Here is a 14,676-nt window from a genome sequence, read left to right as displayed (position 1 = left end):
ATAACTGAGTCATTTACAGTTGATCATTGTACAATATTGCTATTACTGTGTACAATGTTCTCCTATAGAGTTAGCATTTCTAATGCAATGTTGAATAAAGAGTCATGATAATGGACAGTCTTGTTTCATCGTAGATTTTATTGGACAGGCTTCAAGTTAATTCCCATTACAGATAATGCATATTTTTGGTTTTAGATAGATAATACTTATTTGAACAAAAGCTCCACTGATTTTTATACTTTCTAGTGGTTTTAATAGAAATGAGTGTTGTAGTTTTACTAAAAGCTTTTTATGCATTTATTGATATAATTGTATGATTTTTGTTGATTTTGATATTAATATGATCAATTTTGCTTATAATTTTCCAAATACTGAACCATTTTGGGTTCTAGATTCTGGGTATCAATCCTCCCTAGTTTTAGTGTATGATTTTTGTAATGCATTGCTATAATTTTCTTTCTAGTATTTTATTTAAAATTTTTGCATCAATATTCATTAAAGAAATTGATATATAATTTTCTTTATTTGTTTTTGCTCTCCCTGGTTTAGATCTCAAAACACATTTGTTTCATAAAAGAAATTTGTTAGGGATCCTTTACCTATTTCTTCAAATAGTTTATGTAAAATTGTGATTAATTGTTCCTTAAATGCTTGGCAGCATTCACTTGTAAATCTATCTGTATTTTTTCCCAGGAAGTTCATTAATTGTTTGTGCATTTTTTTCCCTCTAAGGTAAAGTTTTTAATTATTCTATTTCTTATTTTAATATGGGCCCTCTAATAAGAGGCCATTTGCATTTTTGTAAATATTCATCCCTTTCTCTTAAATTGCCAGTTTTAATGAACATATAATTAGGCAAAATGACAATTAATAATTGCTTTAATTTTACTTACATTGAGGGTCCATTTACCTTTTCATTTTTGATACTGGTAATTTGATTTTCTTCTTTTAAAAAATCAAATTAACTAATGATTTGTATATCTTCCCCCGTCCCCCAATAAAACCAGCTCCTACTTTTATTTTTTAATTCAATTTTTTTGTTTTTTTGTTTGTTTTTTAATTTCAACTTTATTAACCTCTCCTTTGATTTTTCAGGATTTCCATTTTAGTTTTCAAATGGGTATTTAAATTCTTTTTCCTGTGATTCCCCTCACCACAATTATATGCCCGATTCATTGACCTGCTCTTTCTCTCTTTTATTAACGTAAGTGTCTAGAAATATAATTTTCCCCCTACGTACTGTTTTGATAATGTATCACAAATTTTGGCATGTTTTCTCATTATCGTCATATTCTTTAATGAAATTATCAATTCTTTCTTTGATTTGTTCTTTGACCTATTCATTCTTTAGATTAGTTTATATAATTCCTAATTAATACTTAATCTATGATTCCATACATAGTCCTTTATTAAATGTAAATTTTAATTGTATTATGGTTTCCAAAGGGCACATTTAACACTTCTGCTTTTCCATATTTGATTGTGAGATTTTTACATAATCAGTTTTTGTGAAGTGGTGTACCAAGTACAGCTGAGACAAAAGTACACTCCTTTCTACCTTTTCCAAGATTCTATTCATTTTCTTGACTTCTTTCTTATTTATTTTATGGTTGTATTATCAAGCTCTGAGAAGGAAAGTTCAGGTCCTCCATTAGGTGGAAATTTAGCTTATATCTTCTTATATCTTTTAATTAGGACTATTTTTTTTTAGATCTTGACTACTTCTGTCTTTTATACTTCAGTGGAAGCATAATGGATTCTATTTCAGATCCCTAATTTAATTCTCTGTGTATGTTTCAAGTACATTTCTCGTAAACAACCTATTGTTGGAATTTAGTTTCTAAGACATTCTGCTATCTACTTCTGTTTTTATGGGTGAGTTTATCCTGTTCACATTAACAGTTATGACTACTAACTATATATTTCCCTCCATCCCATTTTCTTTCTTTCTCTCTCTTTTTTATCCTCTCCCTCTTCTCAAATCTTGACTACTTTCTTCCTTTATATTCTTTTTGTTGTACTTTTCTACCCACTTTCTCTTATTCTCTTCCCCACCTTCTTTCCTATTGAGTAAGATAGATTTTTATAGCTAATTGAATATGTGTATATATTTTGTCTCTGAGCCAATTTTGATGAGAGTGAAGTTTAAATATTCCCCTCTATCCTTTCATCCATCCACTGTAAAAGCTCTTCCTTTTTTATGTGAGATAATTTCCACCATTCTTCCTTTCCCTTTTTTCTTTTTCACTAGTCCATTTTTTTTACATTATCCCAATATAATCAACTCACTCCCATACTTTCTGTTCCTGTAAGTGCTTCTGACTTCCCTAATAATGACAAGGAGATAACATATATCATCTTTCCAAATAGAAATGTAAACAATTTAATCTTATTGAGTCCCCTTATGATTTCTTTTCATGTTTATTTTCTTTTTGCTTTTCCTGAGTCTTGTATTTGAAAGTTAAACTTTCTTTTCAGCTCTGGTCTTTTCATCAGGAATGCCTGGAAGCCCATTTCATTAAATATTCTTTTTTTCCCTTGAAGGATCACATTTGGTTTTATTTTTTTAAAATAATAATAGACTTTTATTTTTCAAAATACATGCAAAAATAATTTTCAACATTCATCCTTGCAAAACCTTGTTTTCCAGATTTTTCTCCCTCCCTCTTCCCTCCCTGCTCCTATCTGCAATTCTTCTAAACATATTTCTACATTTATCATGCACAATTGCATCTAGTTTTGCTGGGTATGTTATTCTTGGTTGTTATCCTAAATCATTTGCCTCATCGAATATCATATTCCAAGCCCTCTACTTCTTTAAAGTGGAAGCTGCTAAACCTTTTGTGATCCCCAGTGTGGCTCCACAATATTTGAATTGTTTCTCTCTGGCGGCTTGAATTTTTTTCTTTTACCTAGAAGTAATTGACTTCTAGGATTGGATTGTAATGTTATAATGTTCCTGAGAATTTTCATTTTTAGGATCTATTCAGAAAGTGATGAGTGGATTCTTTTAATTTCTATTTTATCATCTGGTTCTAAAATATAGAGATAGTTTTCCTTTATAATTTCTCGATATGATGTCTGTATTCTTTCTTTGATCATGGCTTTCAGATATTCCAGTAATTCTTAAATTACTCCCCTTGAACTATTTTACAAGTCAGTTTTTTCAAAGGGACATTTAATATTTTCTTATATTCTTTCATTGGTTTGACTTTGTTTTATTGTTTCTTGATCTTTTATGGAATCATTAGCTTCCACTATCCCAAATTTAGTTTTTAAGGAATTATTTTTTCCAGTGAACTTTTGCATCTCTTTTACCATTTGGTCAATTCTGTTTTTTAGGGTATTATATCACCAGTATTTTTTGTGCTTTTTTATTAAGTAGTTAAATTTTTTTTTTCAGAATTTATTTACTTCACTCTCATTTCTTTAATTTTTTCTATTGCTTTTATTTAACTTTTTTTAAAATTTTTTCAGGAATTTTTGTTCTGCTTGTGTCTAATACACATTTTTCTTTTAGGCTTAGCTATTTTGACTTCATCGTCTTTTTCAAAAATTGTATCTTGATCTATTCCATGTCACCATAGTAGCTTTTTATGGTCAAGTTTCTTTCTTGTTTGCTGAGCCTGGGCCCAGTGCTAGCTCAGGGATCCTTTGTAATCTCTTTCTGATCAGTTACCAGGTTCCCTTACCACCTCTGGTTTCAGAGCTCCTGCAGCAGCTGCTGCTTATATTCCTACCACCTGATCCCACCACTGGTATTCATCTATGTAGATGCTGGGCCAGCCTCCACTCCTTGTGTTACACATTGCTCCTTCCAACCTCTTAAGTTGTCTTAGGCTCAAATGATGTCTCACACTGACCTTCTTGGCTCTGCCATTCCACAATTTGGTTTAAGGGATTTAATTTTAAACTTGTTTAGAGGAGAACATTGGGAGAGCTCAGCTGCTTCTCCTCCACTATCTTGGCTCTGCCCATGGAACTAAAAAATTATATTTTGTAGGCATAAATTAACTTTCTGACTATACCTGTCTCTGGTGAAATAAGTGTGAGACCATGAAAAATTTATTTTATTATTTTTAATTAACAAAATTTTACTTCCTCCTCCTCTTCTCAACTACTAAAAAAGGGGGAGAGGACCCTAAAATCATTTTGATAAATATGCATAGTTAAGCAAAATTCCAACATTGACCATTTCTCTCTGTCTCTCTCGATTTTCTCACACACACACACACACACACACACACACACACACATACACGGTGTGTGTGTCTCTTTCCCTCTCTCTCCTCTCTCGGTGTATGTGTGTCTCTCTCCTGTTTCTATTTTTTCTCTCTTATGTACACACAAGCATATATGTATGTATGTGTGTATATACATTACATGTATATACACACATACATATATACACATCCCTTTGAATCTTGGCTTCTATCACTTTTCTGTCAGTAGTGAGTATCATGCTTAATATTCTGTCCTTTAGACTTTTAGTTAAGTCATTGCATTGATTAGAGTTTTTAAGTCTTTCAGAGCTGTTTGTCTTTATAATGCTGATGTTAATTGTAATATTAACTATTCTGGGTTTGTTCACTTAACTCGATCAGTTCATACAGATGTTTCCATGTTTCTGGAACCATTCCTTTCATTGTATCTTACAGTACAATTACGTACCACAATTCCTTCAATCGTTTCTCAATTTTTGGGCACACGCCCTCTAATTCTTTGGAAAAATCTATTTTTAAAAAAACCCATCTGTGTGGCCAACCTTCACAAAAGAAACGTCCTGTTTCCTTCTGTGCTGGTTAGGCCACATCTGGCATGTTTTGCTCAGTTGTGGATGCCAGATTTTAAGGAGGAAGACAATCAGGGTTGTGAAGGATATTGAGATCACTGAGTGAACATCAGTTGAAGAAAATGGGAATATTTAGACTGGATAAGGGGAGATTTAAGTGGGAAAATGAGAGCTGTTTCCAGTATTTGAAAGACTTTTATGTGGAAGAATGTTCTGTTTGCCCAAGAAGGCAGAATTCAGAGCAGTTGTAATAATAACTGACATTTATAGAACTCTCTGTGATTGTTATTTCCTGTCAGCCTCACAACAATCCTGGGTGGTCAGTGCAACAGACAGCATTATTTTCATTTTACAAATGAAGAAACTGAGTCACAAATAAGTTAAGTGTCTTGTTAATGGTCATACAAAAAGGATTAGAGGAAGGATTTGATTTCATATCCTCCAGGTTAAAAAATGATGCTGTTCTTCCATGTGGCTTTTCAGAGCTTGGAAGTTGTTCAGAGGTAGATTTAGCTTAATTGAAGGAAGAGCTTCCTAAAGCTTTAAAAAAGTGGAATGGAGTGATATCTCTTCTTCCCCTCCCTAGACATTGTTAAAAAAAAGGTTCCTTTCAACCCAGAATTTTTCTGATTCCAGTTTTTTTTTTCTTTGCAGAAGGGGTGACTTGTAAAAGGCTACATTTTCGGGCATGCCATTGAAGCACTGGTCAAACAAGGCCCTTGGTCATTCACTGCTGGAAGTAGCAGTTTCAGGGACTCTTCTCCATGGAGTGTTTCAAAATATCAGAGTGAGTATTTTAGTAGATACTGATCTGCTAACTAAATTAGATAATTTATATTGGGTATTTGAATATTGTAAAACATCTTCCCAACTTATTAATGGTTCCTTTCTGGAATGTTTTGGATACACAAAACTATAATAAGTATTACTACCCTATATACCATAGCAATATTTCTATTTCAGTAAAAAAAAAAAATGGTAGGCTTACTTGAAACAAAGCTAATCACTAATAGTAGCAGTTCTTTAGGCAAGAAAATAGGGGTAATCTAATTCAAGATATTACCAGTGCCAGTAGGCCAGCCCTTTTTGGTGGTAGAAAGTTTAAGGCAAAAAGAGTAATGTTACCAGCAGTTAGTCACATAATGGGTAAAATTTTGGGCCTAGAGTTAAGGACGACTTGAGTTCAAATTCAGATCAGACACATACTGATAGTATGACCATGGGCAATTCATTTAATTACTTTCTGTCTTGTTTTCCTCATCTGTAAAATGGTCATAATAATAGTGCCTACTTCTCAGGGTTATTGTGAGGAAAGAATGATAGGATATTTGTAAATCACTAAGCAAACCTTAGAGCACTCTAGAAGATTAGTAATATTATTAATATAATGGTGACTATTCTGGGGTCAACTTATTTCATATACAAATATGTAGTATATGTGTATGTATGTCTATAGAGGGTGTCCTCCAAAGTTTTCAAGATCTTCTAGTTGTTACATCTTGTAATTGAAATAAGACTTTTAGGCAGTCTTTATATATTTACCAGTCTCTGTCTCTGCCAATTTTTCTTTGTCAAAATATCTCTGTCTCTCTGACTCTCTATGTCTCTGTCTCTGTCTCTTTCTCTCACATACACACATATACAATCAGTTGACTACACATTGAGACATTCTCTCTTGTGCCTTTAGACCTATGTGTCCACACATTTTTATCATTCTCCCACAAAGATCTACTTTTCCTCTGACTCAATCTTGAGTCAGTCTTGATGATAACACTGGGAACTGTTGCTCTTGTATATTGAACTGTTGCTCTTGTATATTCTGCAATACCAGGTCTGATAAAAGGGAGAATTTAAGCTTTTGGAGGAAAACTCAGGTCAGAAGCAGCAGGATTATGTAGTAGATTAAAATCAGCGTTCATTCTCTTTGAGAAGTATAACCAGCAGCCAGTAACCTTTTATTAAGCATAATAGACTATGTTCCTGGTACTGTGCTAAAGTAAGCATGGGGTATATACAAAAAAAGGCAAAGGGCAGTCCCCACTCCAATGAGCTCAGAATCTAATGAGGGAGACAACAAAAGATAAATTATTATGCAAATATGCTTTGTACAGGATAAATAGGGAATAATAAACAGAGGGAAGATACCAAACTTAAGAAGGGTTGGGTAAACCTTCTTGAGAAAGTAATTTAATTGGGGATTTAAAGGAAATGAGGGAGAGCATTCCAGGCATGTGGAAAAGCAGGAATCTGAGACAGATGGAATGCCTTGTTTGTAGAAAAGAAAGCCAGTGTCACGTATAGAACAGTATGTGACAGGGAATAAGATATAAGAAGATTTTAAAGGTAGAAGGGGGACTGTGATATGAAGGGCTTGGAACTTGAAATGGAGAATTTTGTATTTGATCTTAAGGTACCAAGTAGTTTACTGAGTAAGGGAGAGACACAGTCAGACTTTGGCGAATGCATTGGAGTGGGGTGAGACTTGGGGCAAGCACTCCCCCAAGCAGGCTATGGCAAGAGTCAAGGCTATGGCAAGATGTGGACTTGCACTAGAGTGGCGACAGTGTCAGAAGGGGAAAGGGAGAGAGGAGGTGCTTGGCTATCCGTACTAAGAGCTAATTCTGTAGTATCCTGAACCCTGGGAAACCAACTCCACCTCGAATGCAGTGAGAATGGATACTAGTATTTGGCATCCATCTGCCAGGTGCTGATATCTTGTAGGATGGGAATTGATGGTGGTCTCCTAGATCAAGAGAGAGGGTCAACATATGATCAGTGATTCATTTAATTCATGAAGTTATTATTTGCATAGCAATAAATTAGTATATATAAATTACATAGATACACATGTGTGTATGTACACACACACACAAATTACATATATGTGTATACATATATACACACAAACACAATCATTCCTCAATTTTCTTTGTTTGCGTGTATCCTTTTTCTTTTAATGAGCAGAAAATTTAAAAATTCTGGAGTGACTTAATTCTCCTGAGCACATTTCCAGCCAGCCATCTGTTACATGCTTAGCGAATATAATCTCTATTTTAATATCAGCCTGAGACAAAAGTAACTAGGAAGGTTCTATAAAAATAAGGTCTTGTATTACAGAGCCAAACATACGTGACTTTTGGATCATACAGTTGTTTTGAATTAGCTCCTTTCCAGTAATAGCCCATCGTGGCGATTGTTGACATGAAGCTCAAGGAACCATTTAGTCCAACCTTGTCATTTTACAGACCAAGAAACTAAGACCCACAGGGGCCTTGAATGAGTTGCTCATGGTCACTAAGGTATTAGAGAAAAGATCTGACACCAGGAACACTGATTTCCAGGGCCAGAACTCTTTCTACTGGACTTTTCAACCTCCTTAATGATCCATGGAAAGCTTTTAATTCCACACTGACAGCCCAATGCCATCCAGCAGGATTCTGGCAGCCCTTCACAATTATCGCTTGGTGTAATCTCAGAAATACAAATGAATTGTTATATTTGCCTAAGCAACACATAATTAAAAGGCTAAATCTGCTGCCAAAATAAATCGAATATTCCAAGGTCAGATATAAATTACTTTGTTCCCACCTCCTCTCCTCATCTCACATCTTTGTACCCATCTATTATTAAAGATAATTGGGAGTTGAATATTTATTTGAACTTATGCACATAACCATATATCCAAGGTCAGTAAGGATAATAGAGGACCAATAGGGAACATTTTTATTTTATATATATATATATATGGAGCATTTTTATTTTATTCATATATACATATATATAGCTGCCTAACTAGGAAAAAATACAGGATTTAGAACAGAAGAAACCATAGATATCATGTAATTTAGCTTCCTCTTTTTACAAAAAATAAAACTAAGAACCAGAAAATTTCAGTAATTATCCCAGTGTCTCATAGTTAGTAAATGGCAGGATCAAGGCTCACATGTAGGTCCATATTTTTTTCAACAATGTTGTGTGCCTAAATAACAAATACTTAGGAGAGAATGAAAATAGGTCTGTGATGTCACTAGGAAATTGGATTTCCTCATTTTTTATTATTGTAAATAAATATTAAGCACAAATGAATATTTATTACATTGGACCTGAATTCTAAAGACCAGTGTGCAATTGTGATCTTACATGCTTATTAGCTTTGTGATCCTGGCCAAGTCACTTAATTAACTCTATCTGCATAAAACTAGAGAAGGAAATAGTAAACTACCCCAGTATCTTTGTCAAGAAAAGTTGATTCATGGGGTCTTAAAAATGTGTCTTTTTTTTTGCAAGTATTTGGTTCTCAAGACTTACGCCCTCCTTATTTATAATAGGGATATCTTACTGTTCCATTTTTGACTAAGTGAATGAGTATATAGCCAATTAGGTATTAAAGAATGTTTCATCAAGTGTCAGAGCAAAAAGAGAAAAGAAATGCCCAATGACTTTATATTGATATAGAAGAACATTCTATTTATAGAGTGTTCTGGTCCTGAATAATATCTTAGGCTTGATTTTTCCTTCTATTCTATACTGTTGTTGTTGAACTGTTCAGCCATTTTTTAGTTGTGTCCAGCTTTTCACAATCGTATTTGGGATTTTTCTGGTAAAGTGACTGGAGTAATTTGCCATTTGTTTCTCTGGCTCATTTTTACATATGAGAAAACAGAGGCAAAAAGGATTAAGTGAAAATGGCACAGTGGATAGAGCACCAGCCCTGAAATCAGGAGGAGGTGAGTTCAAATTTGTCCTCAGACACTTAACACTTCCTAGTGTGTGACCCTGGTCAAGTCACTTAACCCCAATTACCTCAGGGGGGAAAAAGGGAAAAAAAAAAAAAAACAGATCACACATTTAGTAAGTGTCTGAGGTCAAATTTGAACTCAACTCCTCCTGACTCCAAGTCAGATACTTTGGTCACTGCTTTACTTAACTGCCCCTCCTTTTCATACTAACTCTTTAAATTTCTTTATTTATCTGAAAGAGCCCTTTCTTTTATGGGCTGTCAAGCCCTGTAAGAGGCTATTTGAATCACAACAAATCAATTAATATTGAATTTAAGCTTTTATTATGTGTACCCCTGGCTCTTGAATAATTAGAATGATGCCATATCATACTAAGTAAACTATGTCTGATTCAAGTCCCTTGACTTTTATTTTAAGAAAGCCAGAGTTGTTGTTTTAACTTCTTGGAACAATTTCTTCTCTTGTCTCTCTCTTCTTTTTTGTAGTTATAGGGCATTGTCTAGAGTGTTTAACTGTTATACCCCCAGCATGTCGTCACTGATTGGAAGGCATCTGAGCTTGCTCTGAAGAGGGCTTTTCAAATGTAGCATTTTTGCTCTCCTGGGGCTGGGGATGTATATTGTACAACCATTTTTAGTTGTGTTCAGCTTTTCACAATCCCATTTGGGGTTTTTCTGGTAAAAGACTGAAGTAGTTTTGAAGAAAATTGCTCACATATCAAAGAGTATAAAGCATCCTTTTATTTTTTATTTATTTTTTCCGTAATAAATGTACTTATTTTTAATACACATTGCTTTATGAATCATGTTGGGAGAGAAAAAATCAGAGCAAAAGGGAAAAAAAAACATGGGAGAGATAAAAAAAAACCCAGAAAAAAAGAAGTGAATATAGCATGTGTTGATTTTCATTCAGTCTCTTTAGTTCTTTTTCTGGATGCCGATGGCATTTTCTGTCCAAAGTTGGGATCCTGTTGGGATTGCTTTGTATCACCGAACCACTGAGAAGAACTAAGTTTTTCATAATTGATCATCACACATCCTTGTTGTTACTGTGTACAATGTATTCCTGGTTCTGTTTGTTTCACTCAACATCAATTCATATAAATTTTTCCAGGCCTTTTATAATCAGCTTGTTCATCATTTTTTATAGAACAATAATATTCCATTACCTTCAGGTACCACAGCTTGTTCAGCTATTCCCCAATTGATGGGCATCTACTCATTTTCCAATTTCTTGTTACCACAAAAAAGAGCTGGAGAGCATCCTTTTGAAGCCCTTTGTTGTTATTGTTTAGTTACTTTTCATTCATGTCCAACTTCATTTGAGGTTTTCTTGGCAAAAATACAGGAGTGTTTTGCCATTTGCTTCTTTGATTCATTTTACAGATGAGGAAACTGAGGCAATAAGTGACTTGACTAGGGTCACACTGCTAGTGTCTGAAGCCACATCTGAATTCAGGAAGATGGTTTTTTTGGACTCCAGGATTGGCACTCTATTGACTGGGCCCACCTAGTTGTCCCTTTAAGTAAATAAATTTAAGAAATTGAAGCACCTGCTTTATATATCAACTTGGGGGAAAAAAACTATCCAAACTTCTTTGTTAATATTCTGTTCACTGACAGAATCTTTCTTTTCTTCACAGAATCTTCACATTGCCTTTTTCCACCTAAGTCTGGGCAACAAAGACGTATGCAGAAGCTGAGAATGAACGTGCAAACCCAGTTCGATTTGAATGGTGTGATGCTCTCAGGGATCCCCTAAGTATCCCTTAGAAAAGCCCTGCTGGTGGAGAAGACCACTGAAGACAGCCCAACGATGACCAGCCAGCCTCCAGAGGATGTTGCCGAGTCCCCCGTCTCTGACGAGCTCGAGTGCAAGATCTGCTACAATCGCTACAACCTGAGGCAGAGGAAACCCAAAGTCCTCGAATGCTGTCACCGCGTTTGTGCCAAATGCCTTTACAAGATCATCGACTTCGGAGATTCCCCCCAGGGCGTCATCGTGTGTCCTTTCTGCAGGTTTGAGACCTGCCTGCCTGACGACGAGGTTAACAGCCTCCCCGACGACAACAACATCCTGGTGAACTTGACTTGTGGCGCAAAGGGGAAGAAATGCCTGCCAGACAATCCCACGGAGCTCTTGCTGACCCCCAAAAGGCTGGCCTCCCTGGTCAGTCCCTCCCACACTTCCTCCAACTGCCTGGTGATCACCATCATGGAGGTCCAGAGAGAGAGCCCCCAGTCTCTGAGCTCGACCCCCGTGGTGGAGTTTTACAGACCCACCAGCTTTGACTCTGTGGCTACCGTGTCCCACAACTGGACAGTGTGGAACTGTACCTCTCTGCTCTTCCAGACATCAATCCGAGTCTTAGTTTGGTTGCTAGGGTTGCTATATTTCAGTTCCTTGCCCTTAGGGATCTACTTACTGGTCTCAAAAAAAGTCACTCTTGGAGTTGTCTTTGTCAGCCTCGTCCCTTCGAGCCTTGTTATTCTTATGGTATATGGTTTTTGCCAGTGTGTATGCCATGAATTTTTAGACTGTATGTCATCACCTTCCTAAGAGATGCTACAAAAATGAGCAATTTGATATGCTTTGCCATGTTTGTAGTTTAGATCATTTAAATTTTATTTTATTTTATTTTTAGTGTTCTTATTTATGATGTTTCTAATATTAATTGGCACGTTAATTACATTTTTAATGGTCTGTTTTCCTCATCAATCTGTAGCCTTTGTTTTACTTGGTTTTTTTTTTTTTTTGGACACTGATAATACCATTTGATACTTCACCTTGGGGGTTAGGCTTTAGGAAAGAAGCAGATGTGCTCAAGTTAAGCCTTCTTGGAGCTTCAAGGAACGGAGGAGTACATTGTGTAGCAGCAGAGATTTTACTATAAAAGTTGTTACAGGACACCTAATAGAAGTGGAATAGCAGTAGAGATTTTTTGCTATAAGTTAGTGATGAACTGGCTTCCCTTTGCATAATCTTCACTGTGATGTTTATGTAACGAGGGCATAAGTTAGTCTGCTTTTAAGGTGTACATTCCCCATTGACATTTCTGTGGCTGCCTTCCTTTGACTCACCCATTCTCCTTGTATTTCTTTTCTCTTAATATCACCCTCTATTATTTAATGTGCAATTCGAGGCATCTGTCTGCTCTGCACATTTTTCCTGTTCCTAAAAGCCCCCAGCTTCATTTTGCTGACCTGCTCTCTGCTATTGCAGAATTCTTTTTGAAAACAGTGAGAAATTTGAACCATAGGAGAATTGGTCATTTGTTCTGAAGGCACTATTAGTCCCCGGATTTTGTGAACCTCCACTCTTTTGTGAGAAGTACTAGAGGCTGTTTTGTTTGTTTGTTTTTTGCTTCGGTATGTTTGATCTCTTATCCCATTACTCCTTCAACCTCTACTCCCCTTCATGAGAAAAATAGGTCTCCTTTTCTATTGATTCCTATAAGGTAAGGAGAAAGGGTGATTTATCAAACAAAATTTGGATCTTCTTGCCTTCCTTTCCTCATGCCCTACCATTCTCATTTCACAAGACACTGACTTAATTGATTTAATTTTCAGCCTTTGGAGATGGAGGATGAAAAGATCCTTCTCATAGTAAAGAGTTGAGAACATGTATGTTTGTTTTGCTATACTGAATAGCAATAAAAATATGAAGGCTTTAGGTTTCTGTCCACAAATGCTGTGTCATCTGTGGGTAGGTAGGGGGGAAGGAGCAAACAATATGCAGAGCTAAAGCCTTTGCTAGTGATACACCCAAAGGAACTCAAGCAATGCTCATGAAGCTGAAGGAAATTGTCTGTGACTGCATTGATTGCTGTCTCTGATGGTCTAAAATTAGAGCAGTCTAATTTATAAAGTGGGGTCGAGTTCTTATGCACATTATTTCAGTGAAAGACAGGGTTAATATGACTTGATTGAAGGGACCATTTTCCTTAAGGTAGGGGAAGCTGATTTTATATTTCTGAGAAGAATTCTTTAGCTGATTTTAGGTTTTAAAGTGTACTATGTCAACTGGAACTAGGTGTACCCAATGGAAAAAAGAAACCTTTTTAAAACCCCTTGATTAGTATATAACCATGTTTTTGGTTTTTATTTTATTTGAAGGAGTATTATTAAGATACTAGTTATTCTAGTTTGTGATGAAATATTTGTTGTGAGGTGGTAGCTAGAGTGGGCCCTATTTCGATTTCTATAGTCAACAAAAATGGTTATTTCCAGAATAGCTGTATCATTTAATTATATAATTGTTAACTTTCAGAATATTTATGCCAAGCTCAATTTGGCCAGAAAGAACATGTGGAATCTGGCCTAATGAATTTATCATGAGGTATATATATAGCTAAATAAATTTATGAATCCATAAAATCTAGTTTAGATAAGAGTTCAATGTGAGTGCAACTCCCCAGAAAACTATCTGTTCCTGAAGTGAATGTTATGTTTAGAAGATGTTACATTGGGGTTTGCATATTTGTAAGGGTTTTAAAAAAAATGTTTATTGGTCTGAAGTGTAACATCTAGTAGTTAGGTGGCGTAATACATTGATGAGATTTTAGAAAGTTTGGAAATTTGAATTATGTGTTTAGCTTCTTTGTGTAAATAATGTGTCTGTAGTGCTCAATTTATGTATCCTTATGCAAAATGGTGGTCTTTTTTTTTTTAAGTTACCAGTGAATTAACTTTGGTTCAGAAATAAATCTTACCAATACCTTTAAAATCTGTTAAATGGATAACAATAATAACTTTTCCATGTTGTTAAATGAAAAAGAAAGGACAATGCTTCAATATTACGATCACTGTGATACAGTTTTGTTTTGTCATTAAATCATTATTATTCCCAAATTGGATGCTTTTTTTTATGCAAATCAAAGATGAAGTTCTGTGTTTATTTGAAACTCCATAAAATGTTAGATTGATTCAAGCTTGTGCATTTTCAGAACATAAAGTCCTCCTTTAAGTAAGGATTTGTTGAATATGATTTGTTAGAAATTCTAGTTCTTTTTTTGTGGAAGGAAACAAAGGAAGAGAGGACAGAAGAAATAGTTCTTTTGTTGCTTAGTTATTTGCCTAACTTTGCTGAGAAGCCAAAAGGCTTCTCATTTCAGTTGGGGCTGCAGGTCAGTAGCTAAAATCCTCA

The 14,676-nt window shown here is 35.2% G+C and overlaps 1 protein-coding gene across 1 annotated transcript in view; it reads left to right on the top strand.

The window, feature by feature from the left end:
• Positions 1-14,381, top strand: part of RNF182 (ring finger protein 182) — an 80,289-nt gene extending 65,908 nt beyond the window's left edge. The window contains exons 3-4 of the mRNA XM_051970658.1: positions 5,447-5,579; positions 11,174-14,381. Coding sequence (XP_051826618.1) covers positions 11,347-12,090 — 744 coding nt within the window. The 5' untranslated portion in view covers positions 5,447-5,579; positions 11,174-11,346 and the 3' untranslated portion in view covers positions 12,091-14,381. The remainder of the gene's footprint in view (positions 1-5,446; positions 5,580-11,173) is intronic.
• Positions 14,382-14,676: the final 295 nt, after the last annotated feature.

The sequence above is a fragment of the Antechinus flavipes genome, chromosome 1, assembly GCF_016432865.1.
Source record: "Antechinus flavipes isolate AdamAnt ecotype Samford, QLD, Australia chromosome 1, AdamAnt_v2, whole genome shotgun sequence".
Classification (NCBI taxonomy): domain Eukaryota; kingdom Metazoa; phylum Chordata; class Mammalia; order Dasyuromorphia; family Dasyuridae; genus Antechinus; species Antechinus flavipes.
Note: the sequence above shows the minus strand (reverse complement) of the source record. Positions and strands in the feature narration are given on the sequence as shown.